Source organism: Eschrichtius robustus, chromosome 13 (assembly GCF_028021215.1).
Source record: "Eschrichtius robustus isolate mEscRob2 chromosome 13, mEscRob2.pri, whole genome shotgun sequence".
In the NCBI taxonomy this organism is placed as follows: Eukaryota; Metazoa; Chordata; class Mammalia; order Artiodactyla; family Eschrichtiidae; genus Eschrichtius; species Eschrichtius robustus.
The window spans coordinates 45,804,102-45,826,035 of NC_090836.1; the positions used below are offsets into that span (position 1 = coordinate 45,804,102).

Below are 21,934 nucleotides of genomic sequence, written 5' to 3' on the forward strand. Positions count from 1 at the left end.
ATTCTCAACCACTGCGCCACCAAGGAAGCCCAACCATAGAGTTTTAACGCTAGGTAGGACCCAAAAAAACTCTGGTCTGAGCCTCCCCATTTTCCAAAAGTGGCAGCTGTAGTCCAGAGAGGGTACAAGGACTTTATTAAGGCAAAGTCACGACAAGAACTAATGTCTCCTATCCAGCCAGTTGTCTTCCCTCCACAGCACAGTTACTCAAGAGGCTGGAGAGCTAAGAATCAGCCATCTTCTGGAACAATGTCTGACTGTTAAAATTTGTCAGTTACTCCACAAAGAAAGAGGAGCCAACCCCCTCCCCCAAACCAACCACATCACATATTTTTCCTCCTCGTGGTCCCTATAGAACATCTGGCACTGGTATAGGGTACTTCAGGTAGGACTGGGATACAGGGAGGCTGTAACACAGATCAGAGGAGTGGATTGTGGGTAAGAACATGGTTTTAGAACCAGACCTCCTATGCCCAAATGTATAGCTGTCAATTAATAGTTGTATGGCCTAAGTAAATTATTTAACTGCTCTGAGCTCCACTTTTCTCATCTGTAAAACGGGAGTAATAACCATCTACTTCATAAGTTTTTAAAAAATATATTAAATAATGTATTCAAAGATTTAGCATGCGCCTGGTACATAGAAAGTGGTCAATAAATGTTAGTATTATCATTAAACTGCCAAGCCAAGGACTATCTTGTGATTCCAGGCACAATGCTAAATGTTTGAATGACTCCTCATGGGAATAGATAAAGGATATACCCTTGCTTCTTCCAGATTTGGGGCTTGTCACCTGGGACTTTACCAGAAAATCATATATCTTCCTTCATAGCATATGTTAGCTCTGTAGTTTGTTTTGTATTGTTCTATACTTTTCTCTTAGGCACTCTGACTCTGCTCTGAAATTATTAGAAAAACTTCTGGGTTTGGATGCTCTTCTTGGAGAGTTCCTAAAGACATAATTTTTAGAGATGGAAGAAAAAAAAACCCCACAAAAACCTTTGGAGGACAGTATAATGCAATAGAAGGTGTCCCTGACCTAAGTGGGGGTCAGGGACCAAGGAACTGAGGGGTGGGGGAAAGCTAAACTTCATCAAAATTCTTCCCTATTGTGAAATCTCTGCATTCAGTAAACTTCTCTTTTCTCATTTTGCAACGGTTTGTCCCTACTGGAAAACCGCAGACCTTGTTCCCTATACCCTTCCTTATCCTGGACTCTTTATCCCTTTGTCCTTCCTACTCTCCCCTCTCTAGTCTCCAAAGCTCTAACATCCCGTTTCACGTCCGGCCAAAGAAAATCTGCTTTTAGAAACTCCCTGGGTCAAGCAAAGTCTAGGACTCCACCTCGGGAAGATTGTTACTGTTAGCAATCAACCTCTAGAGGCCTTGGTTTATCTAAATAACACGCTGGGCATCTTGTGCCTTTACTCTATGGCTGTGCAGACTTTCTGCGAGTATGCTGGAGGGATCTGAGCGAGTCTGAAGGAAGAGCTAGCAGTGTTTCCCAAAGCAACCGTGGACATCAGGGACCTAATGGAGGCTCTGGATGGGGATTAGGGTAGGATTCTGTCGAGAGCTGCCTGTGTTAAGGGCTAAAGAGACACAGCGCTCCCTAAAGGGAGTGCGAATTAAAGTTGCTAAATCCGGCCGACGATATCATGTGCCCTCAGCCCTGCCAATTGAAAATTAATAATCGCTTCCTTTATTCCCCATGGAAACAACCCCGCCCCACTGACCCTCCCGCCTCATTCATTAGTGAGGCTTTGTTGTTTTATTGAGTGTTTAAACTGACAATCAAATATCTGCGCCTTCTGGCTGGACACCTTGCTTCCGCTAAGTAAGCTAGTACACTGATTGGTCAATGAAGTAATAGCTGACACCTGGGAGTCCAATAACCCTCATTCTGGGCGGGATCCAATGAGGACTTAGGGCCAATCAGCGGCGGCGTTGTCTCTGCGGCTCCACGTCGGCACCAGCTGCGGGGCAAGATGGAGGCGCTGATTTTGGTAGGAGCTGGAGGGGTGGCCGAGATGCTGCGATGTCCAGAGGGGTCGGGAGTCGGGGTTCAGCCTGAGTGGGAGGGGGTAGAAAGGGGAGTTCCGGGTAATCCTCGGGGTCCGAATGTTCTGCCGGTCCCTGGAATAGGCCTGTGGCCTAGTGCAGGAGCTAAAGCCTCGGTTTAGAGTAGGAAGCTCTGCCGGGGAGAGGGCAGAGTCAGTGGAAAGTTGAAGGGAGCACATGGAGTCCTTAGGACACATAGGATCATGAGCGTACTGGATTGGGGTCCTTCAGATTCCCTCTGATTATGATCATTGTGGATGATAATCCTGATTTGAGTTTCCCCAAAACTCCAAACTCGCCTCAAATTGTCAGAATAGAGTGCAGGTGTTTGTCATCATAGGCTCCTCCTGATAGTTGTCACAGTGTGACTCTCCGTTGATAATTCCCCGTCATATTCCTTCAAAAAAAGCTATTTTCTTCTTCGGCTTCCTGCTATGTAGATTTGTCATCATGAGGAATCAGTATTCCATCAGAGTTCTGGAATACCTGATAGAGTCAGCATGGATTGTGGAATATTTTTCCTTATTCTGGACTCGTTATTCTGTTCTCCTTTTCTCTCTTCATTTAAACTTTGGGAATTCTTATTGTAGGATCTGGGATGCCAACTATTCCTCTGGTTATGTAAAACTTTTGGTGGCTAAAGGGCACCTTTTCGCTCCCCTGTCCATATGATCCTTTTCGCTTGTTCAAAAAAATAAAATACTATTACCCCTTCTTTAGAACTGAACCAGAGCGTTTCTCTCAAAAAAGCGCCCCCCCCTTTCAATTTGGGGATTTTAACGTATATATATGTGGGTGTAGGGACTTAGCTCCCAGCTCCTTCCTTAATTGAGTTGAACTCTAGGCCTTTATTTTTTCCTTCAGCTCTTCACATGTACACATCCAGATCCTCATCAGGTAAAAGAGAATAACAGGTTTCAATTCCCCTCTTTCAAAATGGCAAAGATAGGGATAATTCCTTCCCATCATATGGATTGTTTAAGTCTAGGTAGAAAGCTTTAAAATCTTATTAAAGACATTTTCTGTACCAAGCAGTTAACCAGTATTCTTTTTTTTTTTTTTTTGCACATGAATATTTATAGCAGCTTTATCACAATAGCTAAACAGTGGAAACAACTCAAATGTCCATCTCCTTGCGAATGGATAAACAAAATGTGACATATCCATACAATGGAATACAATTTGGCAATAAAAAGAAATAAAGCACTGATACACGCTACAAAATGGATAACCTTGAAAACATATGCTAAGTGAAAGAAGCCATTTACAAAAGACCTCATAGTATATGATTTCATTTATATCCAATGTCTAGAATAGGCAAATGTGTAGAGACAGAAAACAGATTAGTAATTGCCTAGTGCTAGTGGGAGGAGAAGAGTGATGGGGAGTGATTGCTAGTGGGTGTGGGGTTTCCTTGGGGTGATAAAAATGTTCTAAACTTAGCTTATAGTGAGAGTTTCATAATTTTATGAATATACTAAATACAGTTGAATTGTACACTTTAAATGAGTAAATGGTATGTGAATTATATCTTTTAATTTTTGAATTTTATTTGATTTTTTTTTATACAGCAGGTTCTTATTAGTTATTTATTTCATACATATTAGTGTATATATGTCAATCCCAATCTCCCAATTCATCCCCCCACCCCCCCTCCCCCGCCATTAACCAGTATTCTTAACCAGTTAACAGACTGGGATAAATTCTAGGGAATTAGTTTCTTTGGAAGTTTAAGAAATTTTTAGACTGCCCCCTAGATCTGTTTAGAAGGGAGCCTGCCTAGAGGTAAAGGAGTGAGGGTGATATTACTTGAGGAGCCCTTTTAACAAGGGATTTGTGTGTAGTGCTGAACTGAGGGAGTTACATGTGAAAGTCTCTCTCTCTCACATTTTCTCTTACCTCAATTCTTGTCTCTGCTTCCTCAGCGAAGTCTGTTTCAACCTGCTTCTTCCTTATATCCATTTTAATCTATACCTAAGATGCTGCATTCACAGATCCTTGCTGACCTGGTCAGGTACCTCTGAAGTTTGCTCTAGAAACCTTACTGATTCTTTGTCATGAAGAACCTGTTTGATGGGGTAAGGGGAAACGAAGGTTTAGGGCAAAGGGCTTCCTCAAGGAAGCACGATCAAGACTAGGATTAGTTTTTGACTCCTAATCCTCCCAGACCAAGTGTCTCTCTGATGTTATCTCATCATGGGCTTTCCACATCTTCAACATGCCAAATTGTACTTTCAACTGTCAGTTATATAAAGCTTTTGCTGGGGACAAAGTACCAATAGGTATCAGTCCTTGTGCTGGTCACCAGAGTTCTTAGGATATTAAATTAGTATTTTCCTTCCTCTGTGTCAGCCCTTCCCAACATTTGTGTGTGTGTGTGTGTGTGTGTGTGTGTGTATGTGTGTGTGTGCTGTTTACTATTTTCAATATATTTTGGGCCCCCAATTAAGAATTTATGTACCTTTCTCACCATTCCAGCCCTTCTCAACTGGAGTTCCAGGGGAGAATTAAGCCCTAATGCCCTAAGGTGTCACTGTATGTAATAGATCAGCTTCTCTGTTTACACAGTGACACTAGTTTTGTACTATCCTTGGGAGAAGTGACAAAATAGTATTTAAATAATTTTCAGTATTCAGTGGTTCAGATGAGGAACCGTGGTTGAGAATCAGGTGTATTTCCTAAGTTTTTATTTCTCTTCTCACTACCCTCACATACTGGCCCACGAAATTTAGCTCCGTCTGGTTCAGAATCACCCTTCCGTACTGTTCCTTTTTATCTCATCCGCTCTGTGTACTCAGCGGCATCCCCTAATTCTTAGGTCACCATCTTTGTTATGAAAAGTATAAGGAATTCCCTGGATTTTACCTTAGCTCTCTGCTGAGCTAAAGAGTTTACTGTGCCTGGATAGTATTTAACAAACCACTCCTTAGAGAGGGCAGGTACCTTCCAAAGTTCCTTTAGGCTTCCTCCTCTCACATTTCTGTTTCCTGGTTTGGCTGGCCCTCTGGGGAAACCTGATCAAAGCATATTCTTGTGTCCTCACCTCTACAAGACACATAGCCATAGGATATTTAGAAGAAGGGAAGAGTAAGCTAGAGGGGGGCAAGAAGAACCATCATTTGAAATTTGATCTGATTATGGGAATTTCTAAATACCAATAGGTTCCCTTCATTTAGGTACTTTACAGTGGGTGAGTTTCTTTCTTGAATTAAGTAATCCAGCCCTACCTTTCAAGCAGATTTGTCTGATCTTTCTTGGGTCTCTTTTCATCTCCTTCCATTCCCAGTGCTTGATAATAATGCCCCCAGCCCGCATCTTTGGACTCAGCTTCCTCTTTCCTGCTGTCTTCTGCTGGTTCTCTCTTAGTTGTGAATAGAGAGGGATCTCTGCAGGTCACCATTCTCCATTAATCACTTATGGAATCTTAAAGATAATGACTTATCCCCTTCCTCCTTCCCCTCTTTACCCTTTTTTCCTCAAAACTGAATTACTCTAGCAGTCTAGATCCTTAAATCTTTCCTCACAGGTTTCATTTTTCCTAATCCTCTCTGGATTCACTTTCTGAGTGCTTTTCCAGTGCTTTTTGGACTAGACTTCTTAATTTTATTCTTACTCTCCCTTTAATAAATTTCTATCCTAAAACAATGACCAGATCCTGAATTCTAAGCCTCATTCAAAAATCAGGGCATCCAGAGTGCACAAGAGTATGTGTATATATGGAGGAAGAAACTATGCAGAATACATCAGTGACTCTTAAAGGTTGATATTGCTCTGTGGCCTTTGCTTCCTGAATCATCTTAATGGGGCTTTTGTTAAATTCTTTTGGCACTAACAGTAGAGGTACTTGGCCTAAATGCCCCCTCCCCCTGCTCTGGGCAAAGGTATCAATTACATTAAGCCCCCAAAGCACTCCCATCTCGTTCCTGGCAGTCCCCTGTGCCCCTCACCCAGCTGCGTCCTTGCCGGCGCCTGGCCCGTCCATTTCGTTAGAAGCAGTCTCCTCGTTCCTGCACTGTGGAGATATATTTCTCAGCTAGGGCGCGAGCAGTGCCAGCACTGCCCCCGGTGAGGTCCCTGGCAACCATAAAAATTTTTATTGTGATTATGTTGGTGTCGGGGTGTCCATCTGGGTTATTGCACACCTAGTTTAATTGATTGAAGTTTAATTTATTGACACTTCAAATTAAATGATCAGAATAAACTGTGCTGTTACTCTGGCCGGCTTGTTTTAATGGTTGATTGCTGGAAGCAGACCTCGGCTTGAACTAAAACCCCTAAAGAGCAATTGACGCTGCTTCTAACTCTCCCCATGTCTTGCCCTCCAAGAAGACCTCGTTATAGATTTCCAACGTATTTATATATATTTTTTCCCTCTCCTTCACAGTGGTGGGAAAGAGTTGGTCCCCGGCAAGGTATAAATTATATCAGAGGTCTGGGGGAGCTGTCACATGGTCAAAAGAGGAGGAGGGGGCCTCCATGTGAAGAAAGCCAGACCCTTGAGAAGCCAGGTCTTCTCTGGGAGGCAGAGGATGAATGCAATTATCCAGATATTTGAGGGAGCCTAGTGGCAGGTTTAGGGTCTTTTTCAGCTAGATACTTGCTACTGTTTTTTTTTTTTTTTTATTTTTTTTTATTTTTGCTACTGTTTTTTACTTTACTCCATCAACGTGACTTGGTTAGAGTCAGGATACTGACAAGAAAACTAGTTATGGAAAGGGGAGCTAGAGAAGCAAATAAAGGATGGAACAGGGGTAAAGAATTAGTGCCTACCTACCCACTTATGCTAGAGTAACTAGGAAGATGGAAGGCAGAGTGCCCATGGGCAGCTGATGAAGCTGGATTAGGAGGTTGGGTCCATGCACATTATAAGAGATCTGTACTGGCAAGGGCCTTCTCACATTCTGCCTCTGCTGATTCTGCACAGAATAGGCTTTCCCTCAGATCAGATTATTAGAGGAGTTCTCCTATCCTTAGATTCCCTAGCCTGTGTCACCTCTTCTGGTGTTTGACTACCCTCACCTCTTCAGGAAGTCTTTCCTGTTGTGTAACCTAAGTCTTACATGCTGCAGATGAAGCCTACATCTCCTTTTTTGGATTTTTAATATTCCCATTATTAAGGCAGATATCCCCATCCACAGCCAGTTGGCCTGGACAGCTCTGTCTACCAATTTTCTCCAACTCCTTTTCTACTATTTGTGTAGTGTTTAGAGGGAGGCTGAAACTAGGGGAGAGGATAGCAGTTCTGTCTCGGGGGTTGATTTGGGGGAGCAAGTAGACTGAAAGATGAACACAGAGGCTGTCAATTCAGTCTTTCAGAGACTACCTTTTTGTTTTCAGAAGCAGATGGAGGGTGGGGTGGGGAGTAAATTATGATACAAATCATGACCAAGGACTCATCAGAAATAGATCTAGCCCCATTTGATTTTTCCCTTTGCTGCATGATATTTCAGTGAGAGCCCTTGGGTTATCAAACTGGGCAGGCAGGAAGTTCTCATGTTGCTCTCAGGCCTCAGGTGTAGAGTACTGTGATTTCTGCTTGTTCAGTTCATCTCTTCCCAGCAGTGCTCCTCGCTTTGTCCCTCATTTCTGTAATTCTTTCATTTCCAGAATAGTTGAAGAATTAGGGACTGTGTGACCCCCCTGGGCAAAAAATTCTCTAGCAGACAAGCTTCTGGAATTTTAAGAAAGGACCTGAGACTTTGCATTCCTGAAGAGCTTGGGGCCTGGTTATCTTTGTCCTGCCTGTCTCACGGCCGCGAAATTTAATACTGAAAGCTGGAGGGGTGTGGTGCTGAGCTTAGCTCCCCCTGCTGGCTGTGTTAGTTTTCTCAATCATTTATTAATTTATTAAGGCCACACACATATTTATTGAAGTCATTATTCGGTGCCTGGCAGAGGAGAGGGGGTGATTTACAAAAGTATCACTCATTTCCCCCTTTTTTCCTCCCCTCCCTGCACCGTCTTTTTGTCTTCAGAGAGAATCTCATTTAATTCTAAACCTAGGTCTATGAACTCCTTGAAATCATAAAAATTTGTGAATGTGTATTTTTCTGGTAACAAGGTCCATAGATTTCGTCAGCTTATCAAAGGGGGTCTGCTGTAACTCAGCAGAGTTATTAACCTTAACTGATCTAGCTCAGGCCTCTCATTTCACTGATGAGAAAGCTGAGTCCCAGAGAAAGGTAGAACTTGAGTTAATGGCTGATGCAGACTATAATAAAGGATTTTAGGAGTTTAGAGACATTTTTTCCTCTAGTGGCAGACTTCTGGTGACCGTGCTTTCATGGTTTGTATCTGTCAGATAGGAAGATTCTTTCTAGGTGGCTCTTTCTGCCAACAGTTCTTCCTTCCTAAGACTTGTGTTCAGTTTCCTCTTAATAACCAATATTTGGTCTCAGGTCAGATGGGTAATGTTCCGTGGTACCTTGGCTCCTATTCTTTCCTGAGCTGTGCTGCCTGAATCTAAGCAAACCCCTGGGGAGTATGTGAAAACTGCCCTTCTCTGGCAAAACCTTTGCTAATTCTTCTTTTCTTTTCATCTGAAGTCCCCAGGCTTGTGGCTGGCAAATTGGAGCCCTCAATCCCAGAGGAGCTTTTCATTTTAAAGAAATTGGCACAGAATCAGGGAGCAAAATACCTGCTTAGCCATGTGGAACTGGGAGTGGTATCTAGAAATTTCTCCTAGTTTTTACTGTCTTGGTTTTACTTTATAAATAGGGTTGAGGGAAGAGCATCTTGTTTCTAGTTGATGGAGACCCATTGCCAAGCCAGGGTACTACTTTTTGGCATGGCCATAAAGATTTCTTTACAAGTGGGGAATGAAGAACTTTCTAGGAATCTCAACCAGATTCTTACTTGTGTCCTTTCAGCTTTGTGGATAGCATCCTCTAACTCCGCAAAGACTTCTTGGCTCCCTCCCTCCTCCTCCATCCCCCACAAAGGATCAAATAAAATAATTAGTCGTAAGCCTCAAATATCCTGTCTACCTGCTCCAAACACTACCCTAGTCCTCTTCTGGTGGCGTATCATGATGTTACCCCAGAGTGTCCTCTTACTATATACATTGTGGATAGACTTAATTCAGTGCTTTTTCAGGGCCCATCTCTCCTAGTTTGACTTACAAGACACACAACTAGAGAGCTTTTCTCCAGAGCTGCCTTTTTAATATTTCTGCTAATGACTATAGTGCTGAGGAAGCTGCAGGTCATCCGAAGGCCCACAGGGGGCAGCACGAGGAACAACTCTTCCCTTCTAGTCCTCTGTGTGCTGGGGTAGGGTAGGGGATAATGGGAGATGGTGATGTTTTTCACCAGGCTTCAGAAGCCCCTGATTGAGATAAAAGACTTGTTTGCAGCAGGCTCATTGCTTGTTCGGTGTTGTTTCAGCTCTCCTGAGGAGTCCAGTCTAGTTTTCTTGATAATAAAAATGGACATGAAAATCTATCTGAGCCACCCACCATCCCCAAAACCAATCTGCCTGCACATCATTTCCAGGCACCATTAGCATTTGAGGTGAAGTTCTGTTATACACTCAGGCTGTGGCTCTCTGAAAGTCAGTGCATCACAGAACTTTGTCTCGAAAGCTTTCTAGCAGCTACCCATTTGGGAATGGGAGGGAAGAATAGACCTTTAAAATCCTTTGAACATGGCCCTGAGCTTGTAGTGTCTTTCTCAATAATCAGCATTTAATGTGTTACAAGGTCAAGCCTAGTCCATTGTCCAGGAAGCCCATTTCTCAAGAGCTGGGAGTTATTTATAAACTTGCCCTTTGCAAAAAACTTAAAATGAAATTACATTATCAGTAATGGCTTCTGGGCCCTTTAAACTGGCTGGTTTTATGATATGAGAGGAGCTCCAGGCCCTCCCCACTCCTGAGAGGTAAAGGCCCCAGGCTGAAGTGGAACCAGCTGCAGTCAGGAGGTGGCAGGAGAAGTAAAGGAGAAGCTGCCAGTTCTGGCTGTAGCTGAGTGGAGAATTAAAGCAGCATTTAAGCTCTTGCCTAAGTTCTCAGCTTTATTTAGTGTGGTCATTTCTTTGGAAGTTTAAAATGACCAGCCTTTTCTCTAGTGCCATCGTACCCTTTTCATACTTAGGGTCCCTCCTGGTCTTCTCCTTGCCTGCCTTTGCCTGTATTTTATCCTTCCCAGGAAGATCCATGTTTCTATTTTGGGGGTTTCCTTGATTGCGTCTTCTAGGAAGCCAGTGAAAAGAGCCAGGAGCAGGACCCAGGAATCTGTCTCTCTCTTTGCCGGCTGTTTTAGGCACTCTCTCACCCTGTTGGCCACAGAGGACTGTCTGACTGTCCTAGTTGGCTGGTGGCCATAAGGGTTTTTTTTGTTGTTTTTTGTTTTTTTAATTTTTTGGCTGTGTTGGGTCTTAGTTGCTGTGCACTGGCTTTCTCTAGCTGTGGTGAGCAGGGGCTACTCTTCACTGCGGTGCGTGGGCTTCTCATTGCGGTGGCTTCTCTTGTTGCAGAGCACGGGCTCTAGGCACACGGGCTTCTGCAGTTGTGGCACACGGGCTCAGTAGCTCTGGCTCGCGGGCTCTGGAGCACAGGCTCAGTAGTTGTGGCGCACAGGCTTATTAGTTGCTCCGCGGCATGTGGGATCTTCCTGGACCAGGGATCGAACCCATGTCCCCTGCATTGGCAGGTGGATTCTTAACCACTGCACCACCAGGGAAGTCCTGCCATAAGGGTTTTTCTTTGCTTTGGGATCCCATTCTTTCTAGAGATGCCAGACTTTGTGGCTGCAGGCACGAGTTACCTGCGCCAGATCAATGCCCGGTTTCAACCATTGGGAAACTCTCTAAGGTTGCTGTGAATGCGGATAGAGAAACAGAGCCAAAGATTTCCAGGGAAAATGTTGTGGGAAAAATGATTTCTTCTAAATTTCCTTCCTTATGGACTTCTTTTCTTCTATTAAGAAAACTCATTCCCAAGACTGTCTCCCTGTTGGTGAATCGAGGATCCAAGTTGCTATAGAACTGAGCCTGCTTTATGGGAAGATCTTTCTGTGGGGAATTAGGAGTTAGGAAAGCTGCTTTATTTGTGACTTTTTAGATGAGACTCTAGAGGACGTCCTTCTGCTAGACAGAGTCCCTTAGTTTGAGAGAGTGTTCCGGAGAGTAATGTGTATAGCATGGGCATCTTTAAGGAATGTCTGTCAGAGGAGGATGACTTGGTAGTAATATCACCCAAAATGGCCACACCAAAAATTCTACCTGTACGTGGATGTCTAATTATAAGAGAATCCCCTAGATGCTTACTGCAGCAATAAATTTCTACTTTACTCTCAAACTTCATTTATTCTCATAATCATTCAATAAATATTGAGAGTTTAGTATATGTCAGGCATTGTTCTGGACACTTGTAATAAATCAGTGAAAGAAACAAAAATTTCTGTCCTCAAGAATCCAAGTGGGGAAAGCTTACATTCTTTATCACCCTGTTCTCAAAAGACTGGGTTCCCTTTACTCTCATTCTTAACTCCTTGAGCTAAGGTTGGTTCTTTGCATGGAACCATAAACCCCCTGGAGCCTTATGGGATAGTTTACCTTTGTAGAGGCTGCAGATCCTTGGCAGTGAATCTTTCCTCATCACCTTTGGATCTTTGTTAAACATATGCTCGGAGAATATGTTTGGCCCTGTGAAGGCTGTGGGTTTCCTAAGTAGGGCCAGGAAACGGAGGTAGCAAAGCAACAGCCTTGTCTCAAAGCACGGGAGAAGGATATCCACGGTAAGTAACGCTGATTAGAAAGTCAAGGAATGTGAGCCTGCAGACGCCTTCCGTACACATCCCATGGCCTCCCTTCCTTTCCTCTTCTTCCTTTCCTGTTAGCTGGTTCCCTGGAAGTTGCAGGAGTGGAGGAGCTTTTGCAAAGTGATATGCTTAGAGTTTTAGTGTAACTGTTAAGGCTGAGACTCTGATTTCTTTTTCTTTTGTTTTTCTTTTTCTTTTTCTTTTTTTTTTTTTTGTGGGTATGCCATGCAGCATGCAGAGTCTTAGTTCCCCGACCAGGGATCAAACCCGTGCCCCCTGCAGTGGAAGCGCGGAGTCTTAGTCACTGGACCGCCAGGGAAGCCCCTGATTTCTTTGGGAGCCAGTTTCCTCAAAGGTTGCTTTTTGGTAGTGAAAGAACACTCCACTCCTGCTCCTTGTCTCCAGGCTCCAGAGTGTTTCTTAGACGGAGCCTCTTCTTAACTGCTTCTTAACTACCACAAATTCAGATTGCTTTTTGTCTTGGCAAGTTAAGTGGTGGTCGTCAGGGTATAGTAGAGGAGTTGAGATCCTAGGGGAAGTCTTGGAAGATGGATGTCTCACTGGGCTGCATTCAGAACTGGTGTGTCTGTGTGTGAGTATGTGCGTGCATGCGTGCTTGTTTCCATCTGCTCAGTATGTGGGTGGTTTAGGGAAGTCTTTCTTTATGCCTCTGCATTGCTACTGCATCGGGACTGCAGGAACTTCCAAGTACACTAGGGCAGTCAACGCTATTTTCAGAGAGCCTCGTGCAGTGCCTGTTAATTAATCTGGTTACATTCCACATTCCATACCCACCTGTGCGTGGGAGACCAGGGAGGGGGAGTAATTTGGAAACTAACTGTAGCATAATATTTGGAAATAAGAAATATTAAGCCCTCTGTGAGTCTGGCTCATAGAAATTGTTTCTCTGGTGCTGCTTTGGGTCCTTTCTTGAAATGTCCCCTCCCTCAATTCAGTTCATTTACCACTTGGTCATTCTCAGTGGGAAATGTCAAAATCTAACCAGGTTGGGATAGGGGACCTACAGAGGCACCTCTGTATCCCCTTGCAGCCCCAGTGGGACCAGGGGAAGGTATCTGGTTTGCTAATGGTGGCAAAAGCCTTCAGGACTGAAGGTATGTTCATATCTCTTCAGGAACCCTCCCTGTATACTGTCAAAGCCATCCTGATTCTGGACAATGATGGAGATCGACTTTTTGCCAAGGTGAGATTCCCTTTCAGATTAGTTTAGGAGCAAAGACAGACTTTTTCTGAGCTTTGGATCTTGGGACTGGCCCTATTAACTCATATTCATCCACACATAATTTTGAGAATTCTTCCATCTACCTCTGACTACTCCAGATAAAACCTAAACTGCTCCTGTCTCTTAGTTGCCCTGCTTCCCTACTTGCCATCCTTAGACTTGCCTGTCATCAACATCAGAACAGGAAAAAGCTTTGGAACCTTGGTTTCTGAACAAAGCAATGTCTAGTTGTGAGAAGCAGCCTGCCCATGCCCATCACTCCTGTCCCTTTCTCTTCTACCTCATCATCCTGCCTGGGTTTTTCCAGGGAATTCTCTTGCAGCTCCAGGGTTCCAGTCCTAGGTCTCCAGTCACCACCAAGCTTGTTACCTCCTGAGTTCCCCAGTGGGATGTTTCTAACTTTGGATCTATTGAAAGAGAGGAGAAAGGACACCCCTCTCCTCGCCCTCCATATTCTCCCCCTCCTGGAGAAATTTTTTCCGTCCCTGGTGGATTAACTCTGGGCGAGCATAGCATAAATCAATCAGCAGGTAGAGATTAGTTTAGAATTCACCAGCTGTTCCTCCCTGTAATTGGATGTAACTATGCAGGACACCTTTTGAAACAGTTATCCAGTTACTAAATGCCAGGCCTGTTATAGGTCTTCAGCTGACTGCAATGGATTAGCCCCTAAAGAGCAGAGCGATTTAGCAGCCTGCATCTCCACCCCCTTGCCAGGGAGAGCTTGGGAGTGGGCTCCACAGTGTGCTAGCTTGCCTCCCACTTCTTCCAGTTTGCTGGAAAGGAAGCTAAGATACAGGAGATCAGAGAGCACAGGCAGGGCTTGCCCTTCTGTAGAGGAGGTGTTTGCAGCCCTTCCCCATTCCTCAGCCCTGCATAGTGAGGGCCTGGTGCCTTTCGTGTTCTCTAGCAGTGCGCCCTGACCTGGGGTGGCGCCTGGGAATGGCCTCAGGGTTGCTGCCCTAGAATGCAGACGGGGCAGAGCCTCATCACAGGGCTGCTAGGCCTCTTGCCCTTCCAGTCTGAGAACCGTGAGGCGGGGTGGCTTGTAGCAGGGTCCTGAAAAACCTCGTTTTGTATCCGATTACTCACTGCCCATTCCCTGCCTCTGTAGTTCTCCCTTCTTCATGTCAGTATTTCTCCCTCACCCCACGCCTTGAAGGAGAGAAATCCAAGATCCAGGGCAAAACAGTCACTAGTCATTCTGGGCTCCCAGCTCTAATGACCCAACTCATCTCCTTTCCCTCTGACCAGTACTATGACGACACCTACCCCAGTGTCAAGGAGCAAAAGGCCTTTGAGAAGAACATTTTCAACAAGACCCACCGGACTGACAGTATGTCGTCTTCCTTTCACTACTCCCTGCAGTGGGAGAGCCACAGCGGGAAGGGGGCGGCGGCGGGGCGGCGGAGAAAGGGCAAAATGACTCTGCCTCCTTCTTCTCTTTCTTCCTCCTCCCCTCATATAATAAACTCTTCAGAAATGTAATGGAGAGGTGAGTGTACCTCACGCGGGAATACCGTGCTAGAAGGTTGGCTGTTAGCTACCTGTCTAGTCCCCGGATTTATGAGCCTCACTTGACAAATTTAACTGCAGCTCTGCTTATTGTACCGCATCCATTAGGGCAGGTAAATGGAAGTCTGTAAAGGTGACCGCTCTGCATTTTCACCTCCGAAGGATTGACTAGTATCCTGTCTCGTATACAAGGAGGGAAATAAGGCTACTGGTGGCTGGGGGGCAGGAGCAGTTAGAGGAGAAGATACTTAGACTCCCCCAAGTTTACACTTGCCGCCCTCTGCTACCACCCGAAAAGAAAAAGCAGGTCCACTTCAGTCTTTGGGGGTCATTAAGACCTGCCTCACCTCAGCCCCACACAGCTGGATACCAGGAGTTCATGGTAACTCCCTCTTTCCTACTTCTTTGTCTCAGGCCACCCACCGTTTCCACCTTTGTTCCCCCCACAGGTGAAATTGCCCTCTTGGAAGGCCTGACAGTGGTATACAAAAGCAGCATCGATCTCTATTTCTATGTGATCGGCAGCTCCTATGAAAATGAGGTGAGGACCCCCACCCCTCTTTGCTGTCTCTGCTCTCCCCTCCTGAACCACCGGCAGGACCTCGTGACTGGTTCTGGACCCTAGGACTGCCACGTCCCTGTGTCCCTCTGGCGTCTGGCTGGCTAACGAAGTTGTCGGAGATCCCTGTCAGCCTCACAGACACGGCCAAGCAACTGAATCAACCTAGAATGGAAGCTTTCCCAGATTTCTGTGTCCATGTAGGACACACCATCTATGTTTTGATACATACTATCTATGTTTTGATACATACTAATGTGTAATACCAATGGCCTTCCCTGGGTGGTGTTTTTAAGATGGATTTCTGAGGTGTGGTCAGGGTTCAGGGGATGCTTGCTCCTGCTGTGCAGGGTCCACACCTGACTGAGTTCGGGTCACTTAGGCAACATTGTGGGTCACGTCGAAGCCATACCTTCTGAGTGGCTCTCTGAAGACTGTGGGTGTAGTCCTAACCTGCTTCCTAAACTCAGGAAAAGCTATTTACCTTAGGTCACAACTTCTAGGAGAGTAGGTAGGTAAAAATAAGCCCCTACATAATTTGAGGCAAAAGTCAAAGTTTGAGAGAACCAACTCTTCCTGAGTTCTTATTGCTGCAAGTGCTTTGTAGAATACATTGTTATTTAAACCTTACAGCACTTCTGTGAGTTTTGGGCATTAGTGCCCTTGTTTTATAGGTGAGGAAACTAAACCTTGAGGAACCATATGAAATTACTTATATTTGACCACTGTCGGACTACAAAAGTGGCAGTTTCATGTGGTTCAAACTGATAACTTCCCCAGGGTCACACATCTAGAAATGGCTCGGCTGGGATTTAAGCCCAGATCTGTCTGACTCCAAAGTCCATTCTCTTTTGACAACAGTCTGACCTCAGCTATTGCTTGGTTAATGATTTTTCTACCGAAGACATAGGGTAACACATATACAGTTGGTAAAGACGTGAAGAAGACTGTGACAGGAAAGTTCTGTTTGAACAGTCTGGTCAAAGAGAGACCTAAAATCATGGGGTCATGAAGCAGAATTTATTTCTGTGGGGAGCCACGGGTCCTCTTCCTGTTTTACTCTCACTTCCACCTTATGCTGTTGGTCCTTTGTGAAAGCCTGTGTCTTTTGATGCTTAATGAGTTGGAGGGCTTTGTCTTCAGGTAGCAGCTTTCAGGGCCTTGAACCTTATCCTTCTGCTTCTTCTGTCTCCAAACAGCTGATGCTCATGGCTGTTCTGAATTGCCTCTTCGACTCATTGAGCCAGATGCTGAGGTGAGCAGGCCATTCTTGACATCTGTTTGCGAGGGACAGTCACTGTTCTTCAGGTCCAGGGATTTGTGGGGGATGAGCAGAGGCTCTGGGGCGTTGATTTACCTGGAGAAGTCGGGCTTATTATTTCAGAGTAATTTGCACTGATGGGGCGGACTGGATGGGAGAGTGTGTTACTCCTGTGGAATAATTCTCCTGAGAAAAGGGACCGGGAAGGAGCAGAATCTTTGCCTCTGTGTCTGCTCTCGCATCCCCCAGTGGCTCTGTCAGAGTTCCAAGCACCCTCAAGGTGCTTTCCCGGGCTTCATTCTTTACATTCACGGTAGAGAAAGGGCAAGCATTGGGAAATGTCCCAGATGCAACAGCAGCACCCTGGGAATGGAGGCAGCACTCACAATTTTTCACGTCCGGCCCTTAGTTTTTCCTTCTAGAGAGCAGGAAGAATGTGCCTTTTACCCTCTCCTCCCCGTCCACCTCCCCACCAGCCCTCTGTTCCCCATGCAGATGGGCAATAGAAGAGATACAAAATACTTTTCCTGAAAACATCCAGGGCTCCCAAGTGAAGCCAGTACAGACAGCCATCCGGACAGAGCAGAATCGGCAGGTGCTCTCAGCCCCACAGAATCAGCAGGGTGAACGGCTCAGATTTCCTCAGGAAGGGGATGATTTATTTCTTAGCCAGGTGATTGAATAGACTTCATTTCGGTGATCTAGTGAAAGAGTCAGACTGACGGATGTGACTGGCCATATGCACCAACCACCAGACCTGAGGCTGGTGGATGCCGGGCCCTGGCAGTTCCCAGCCCCCTAGCTGGGCTTCTTTTCAAGGCCTGAGCAGAGCTGGGGGAGCTGGTGGTGGGAGCAGAGAGAAGCTTGGAAGCCTTGTCAGAGCTTGAGTGCAAACAGAGTTTGCACTCAGCCCCTCCTCACCTCCCGCCACCTCCAGATTGGGTTTTAGCTCTGTGTGTTCCCTCTTTTCCACCCACTGATGTCAGTGTTCATGAGCAATGTTGTGAGCAGCAGCGTGGCAGGTAGGAAAGAAACAGTAGCTCTGGAAATCAGCCCTTGAATAGTCAGAAGTTGACTGTGTGTGTATTTTGAATCTCTTTCCTGGCATCCCTGGTCGTTACTCAGCAAATAAGAGTAGGAAGGGGGTTAGAATGGGTTAGCCAGAAAGTGCTTATTTACTTCTTTGTGTGGTTCGTGGAGACATATATTGGTCTAGTTTAGGCTCCCCAGCTCAGACAATGTCCTAGGATCCCTTTCACACTCAGGCTGGGTTTTCTCTTCTCTCGGGGACTCAGGAAAAATGTAGAAAAGCGAGCTCTGCTGGAGAACATGGAGGGGCTCTTCTTGGCTGTGGATGAAATCGTAGATGGAGGGTGAGTGCTCGGACCTCCCTGGACCTCCCTGGATCTGGGGTGAGGGGTGGGGCCACTGCCCCTGTCCGAAGGCAAGGGGGCCGAGTGACCAGTTTCCCCACAGTAAGTTGGTTCTTCAGGACAGAGTGAACAATGGTCTTTTTGTCTTTTCAGGGTGATCCTGGAGAGCGATCCCCAGCAAGTGGTACACCGGGTGGCGTTAAGGGTAAGCAGAACTATCTCCCCTCTACATCCCCCATCTACTCACCCTCCAGGGCCAGACCTGCTAAATGATCTAAGGGTTGGGGCTTGTAGAATACATACTTGTAGAATACTGTCTCCTTCCCTTTCAAATTCTCATTGTCTCAAAGAAGGGAAGCAGGAGGAATATATTTCTGCCCCTCACCTGGTACCTAGCATCTCATACAGTCTGCACAGAGTGGACATTTAATACATACTTATTAAATCAAAGATGAAATAAAGGGAACTTTAATATTGATGGTTCTGAAATGATAAAGGAATTTGAGGTTGGCTTCTTCTTCCTGTGGGGATGAATCCCAATTATCTGAGGCAGAGGAATGTCTTACTTGTCTTTTAAAGTCTTTTAGGACTGAGAACAGTACCTCTCCGTCAGGAAGTACTTATTTGCCAGAACCTCTGTCCTCTTCGGTGCTAGTGATAGCAGAAAGAGGCCTCTGAGTTAACTAGAGAAAGCTCCAAGTCTGCTGGGTGCAGAGAGAGCCTGCCAGCAAATTGTAGGGGTGCAGAGATGCCTGAGCAGAGCCAGTCTCTCCATTCACAGAATGTCCCGGCTCTGACCTCCACAGAGTGAAGGCTGACAGTGCCGGGTAATGGGAAATCTTCTCCCTTAACTGCCGTGGGCTCCATTTGCATAGTTTAATCTTCTCCTCTAACATATGTCTCTATGTGGCAAGAGAGAAGGTCCCCCCCGACCCCACGCCTTCACCAGCTCCCTCCTTCCCCTTCTCAGGCTGCTGTTGCAGCAGTTTATTTCTTCAAATTAACATGCTGTCGTTACCCATAAGGCCTTGCGGGATCCATTAAACTACCCTGGGCTCCCCCTTATCCTCTCCCTAGCGATACTGATATTCGGGGAAGGTCTTCTCTGACTAGGGAATCTGGTCTCCCATCCTCAAGTTGAGGATCAGATAACCTGCTGATTACCTGGAATGGAATAAATCTTTTAAGAAGTCCTCCTGCCTTAAAACAGAAGATGGATGAGATGACCCTTTTTTGCTCAACAGTCCCTCTGGCCAAGTAAAACTGTGGCTGTACTAACTAGTCCCTAGGAGGGACTGAGAAGGTTAGGCCATGTGCCCTTTGCTTCAGTTTAAAGGACCACCTCTTCCTTCTCCATTGTCCCACCTCAGTCAGGTCTTAATCCAGCTTTCTTCCACGCTGAATGCTTGTCTCTCTGTGCTGTAGGGAGAAGATGTCCCCCTTACGGAGCAGACCGTGTCTCAGGTATGACTGTCTTCCTTCGTCCTCTCCAGATGGACTGGGTCACTAAAGAGGCTAGCATAGTATTCCACCCCAACCCATCAAGTCTGAATTCAGGAGACTAGAGACTGAAGACACATCTTCTTGGGCTCCCTCCTAGTCCAGAAAACGGGCTCATATAGCCCGCCACTCCCTACCCGACTCCAACTCCTATCCCAGTTTCCTATGAGCAGTAGGCTGTCAGCCTTGCTCTGTACCCTTCAAACCCTCCCTGCCTGATGCCTCATTCAGTGATTTATTCCCCAGCAGAAGCTTGCCTTAAGCAGATGATCTGTGTGCGTGCACACACACACACTCTCTGTCTTTCTCTTATTATTCAAATGAGGGCTAAGCTGGAAATGCATATTCTAGAATTTGCAGGTTTTGCAGATCGATCTTGCTACTTTGCAGAGAGATTGTCTGCCTGATGCGGAGGGGGGCCAGGGAGGGATTCTGTTTTCTACCCACTTGGAATTCTTACCAAGAAGTCCATCTGGTTGTGGTAAAACTCTCCCCCCGCCACCCCGCTTTAACATATGTCCGGTAACCCCCAGTTTTTTTCTTACCTCCCAGGTATACCTCTTCTCTCTTCATCCCCCCAGTGGACTTGAATTTTTTTGGAATTTCCCAAACTGATAGTCCTCTAGGGCCTTAGAGAGCTTCTTCCCATCCCTCTACCCTTGGGGATTTTCTATTTGCCAATCTTCTAAGGACAGGGATGGCAAGTGAGGGGAAGGAGAGACCCATGCCCCCACCCCCACCCCCCAGCAAGCCCCTCAATGCCACCCTTGTCCCTGCAGGTGCTGCAGTCAGCCAAAGAACAGATCAAGTGGTCACTCCTTCGGTGAAGACCCCACTGTTCCTGGCTCCTCACCCCCTCAAAAAATCCACATGTCTGCTGTGACTTCTCATCCGGCCCCCCAACTGATGCTCTCAGGGTCATCTCGGGGATAACAGGGATCCTTAAGTCTCCATCCTGTCTGTGGTTGCCCCCTCGCAAACCCGTATACGCCTCCCGTTCCTTCTCACTCTTTTTTGCAGTCCTGGGAGTAAAGCTCTCAGCAGATTTGGACACAGGGCAGGGGAAGCACCCTCTTCCTTGCTCGACTGGATTATGCTCCCGTGCTCTCCTATCCCCCATATTTTCTCCTCCACTTCTGTGCCCTTTGCTGCAGCTACACTTCAGATCAAAGCAGGAGAAAGAATGTGCTGAGTGTTTTCCTCCCTTTGCCTTTACCCTGCCTTCATCCCAACAGCCCCTATGTCCAGCAAGGGGAGAGAGAGAGAATTCTTTTCTGTAGAAGGAGTGCGGGTGGGGAGAGGCATACGAAGTCTCAGCCACAGCCCTGCTTTCTGGCCTCGGTATTTTCTCCCATTCCTTCTTACTGCCCAGGCCTCCAGCCTTGGAAAAAAGATTGGGAACAGCTCATAGGCAGGGGACAGAGTGGAAGGAGCAGTGATTTAAATTTTATTGGAGAGGGCTTATAAAATTCTGTATTTCAGACACAGCTGCATTTTTTACCCTGATCCTGGCTTATAGCTTCAAAACTGCTGTGGTCTGTGAGTGTTCGTTGTGGGAGTGTCTGTCTCTCGGTCTGATACCTTAACTTTCCACCTTCACCACCCGTGCGAGCTCTGCCTGGCTTGCCCTGTCTGTGCTCTGGAGCCAAGCCAGTCCCTGATCTAAAACTCCATTCTAGTCTTGGGAAGAAGAGTTTCTGCTCAGAACTGGGGATGGGGTGGAATTTATGACTTGGGCCTCTGGGCTCTCTCAGTCCCCTTCTCTCTCCCATATGCACCTCACTCCTCTGCCTTGGGTCTGCGATCTCTGCTTCCTAACCCTGTCCTCTCTCTGCCTCAGCCTTACATCCGGGCGGTAGGTCTGGGCGCCTCCCTTCCCTAGGTCGCTGAGAGAGGTGCCTTTCTTCAGAAGACCTTTGGGATTTGGATTTCCCCAGGAAGACGGAGGATGGGACACCCACTGTTGGGTCATCTCTCCCCTTGACCCAAAACTTCCCACAAAAATGTCTCAAGAAACCTTCCTGAGACTTAGCGTTCTGCCCCCACCCACTAACTGCCAGTTCTGCAAGTGGGGCGGATAACTGGGCATCCTGGAGGGGGCGTTTTTGTGTAAGAGATGTACGGAGTCAGGATGCTAGCCAGCTTCATATACTGCTCTGCGCAAAGAGGAATAAAACATTTCTTTTTCCAAACTGCCTTTGTGTGATGTTTCCATTCCTCTTCCTCTCTTCTTGGCAGCTGCTCCTATTCCTCTAAACACCCCCCCCCCAACGCCCGCTCCCCCTCTTATAATATTTCTTCTCTCCCACCTCAGAGAATCCCCAGCATTCTGCCCCCCACCCCACATCCCTAATTTACGGGGCTCTTTGCCTCCTTGGCATCTCCCCGGCCACTCGCCTGGAAATTGGCGCCAGGGGTGGGGTAGGGATGGTATTTTCTCAGTGGGAGTCCCAGGGAACTGAGTGCTACCCCACCACCCCCGAAGCCAGCTGCCTGCTCCCGCCTCAGCCATTAGTAACCTGGAGACGCGCACCTGCGTGGGGGCCGCCTGCAGCCCCGGCTCCCTCCCTGCACCTCCCTCTCCCGCTCCGAAATGGCGCTGAGCGGGTTATTTATCGGAGCCAGTGCTGCTCCAGAAGGTCAGGACAGTGGTGTAAATAA

The 21,934-nt window shown here is 46.5% G+C and overlaps 1 protein-coding gene across 1 annotated transcript; it reads left to right on the forward strand.

Annotated features, from left to right (window-relative positions):
* Positions 1 to 1,936: 1,936 nt before the first annotated feature.
* Positions 1,937 to 21,465, forward strand: COPZ1 (COPI coat complex subunit zeta 1). Its single transcript, XM_068560200.1, has 9 exons — positions 1,937 to 2,007; positions 12,958 to 13,026; positions 14,320 to 14,401; positions 15,030 to 15,121; positions 16,339 to 16,394; positions 17,696 to 17,773; positions 17,927 to 17,978; positions 19,199 to 19,237; positions 20,053 to 21,465. The coding sequence occupies exons 1-9, from the start codon at positions 1,990 to 1,992 to the stop codon at positions 20,098 to 20,100; spliced, it is 534 nt and encodes a 177-aa protein (XP_068416301.1). The 5' UTR covers positions 1,937 to 1,989; the 3' UTR covers positions 20,101 to 21,465.
* The last annotated feature ends 469 nt before the right edge of the window (positions 21,466 to 21,934 follow it).

Bases quoted from the DNA above. Each gene is read 5' to 3' on its own strand.
- COPZ1 (XM_068560200.1), top strand. The intron at 16,395-17,695 runs GTGAGCAGGCCA...TCGGGGACTCAG, and splicing joins TCATTGAGCCAGATGCTGAG to GAAAAATGTAGAAAAGCGAG. The intron at 17,979-19,198 runs GTAAGCAGAACT...TCTGTGCTGTAG, and splicing joins TACACCGGGTGGCGTTAAGG to GGAGAAGATGTCCCCCTTAC.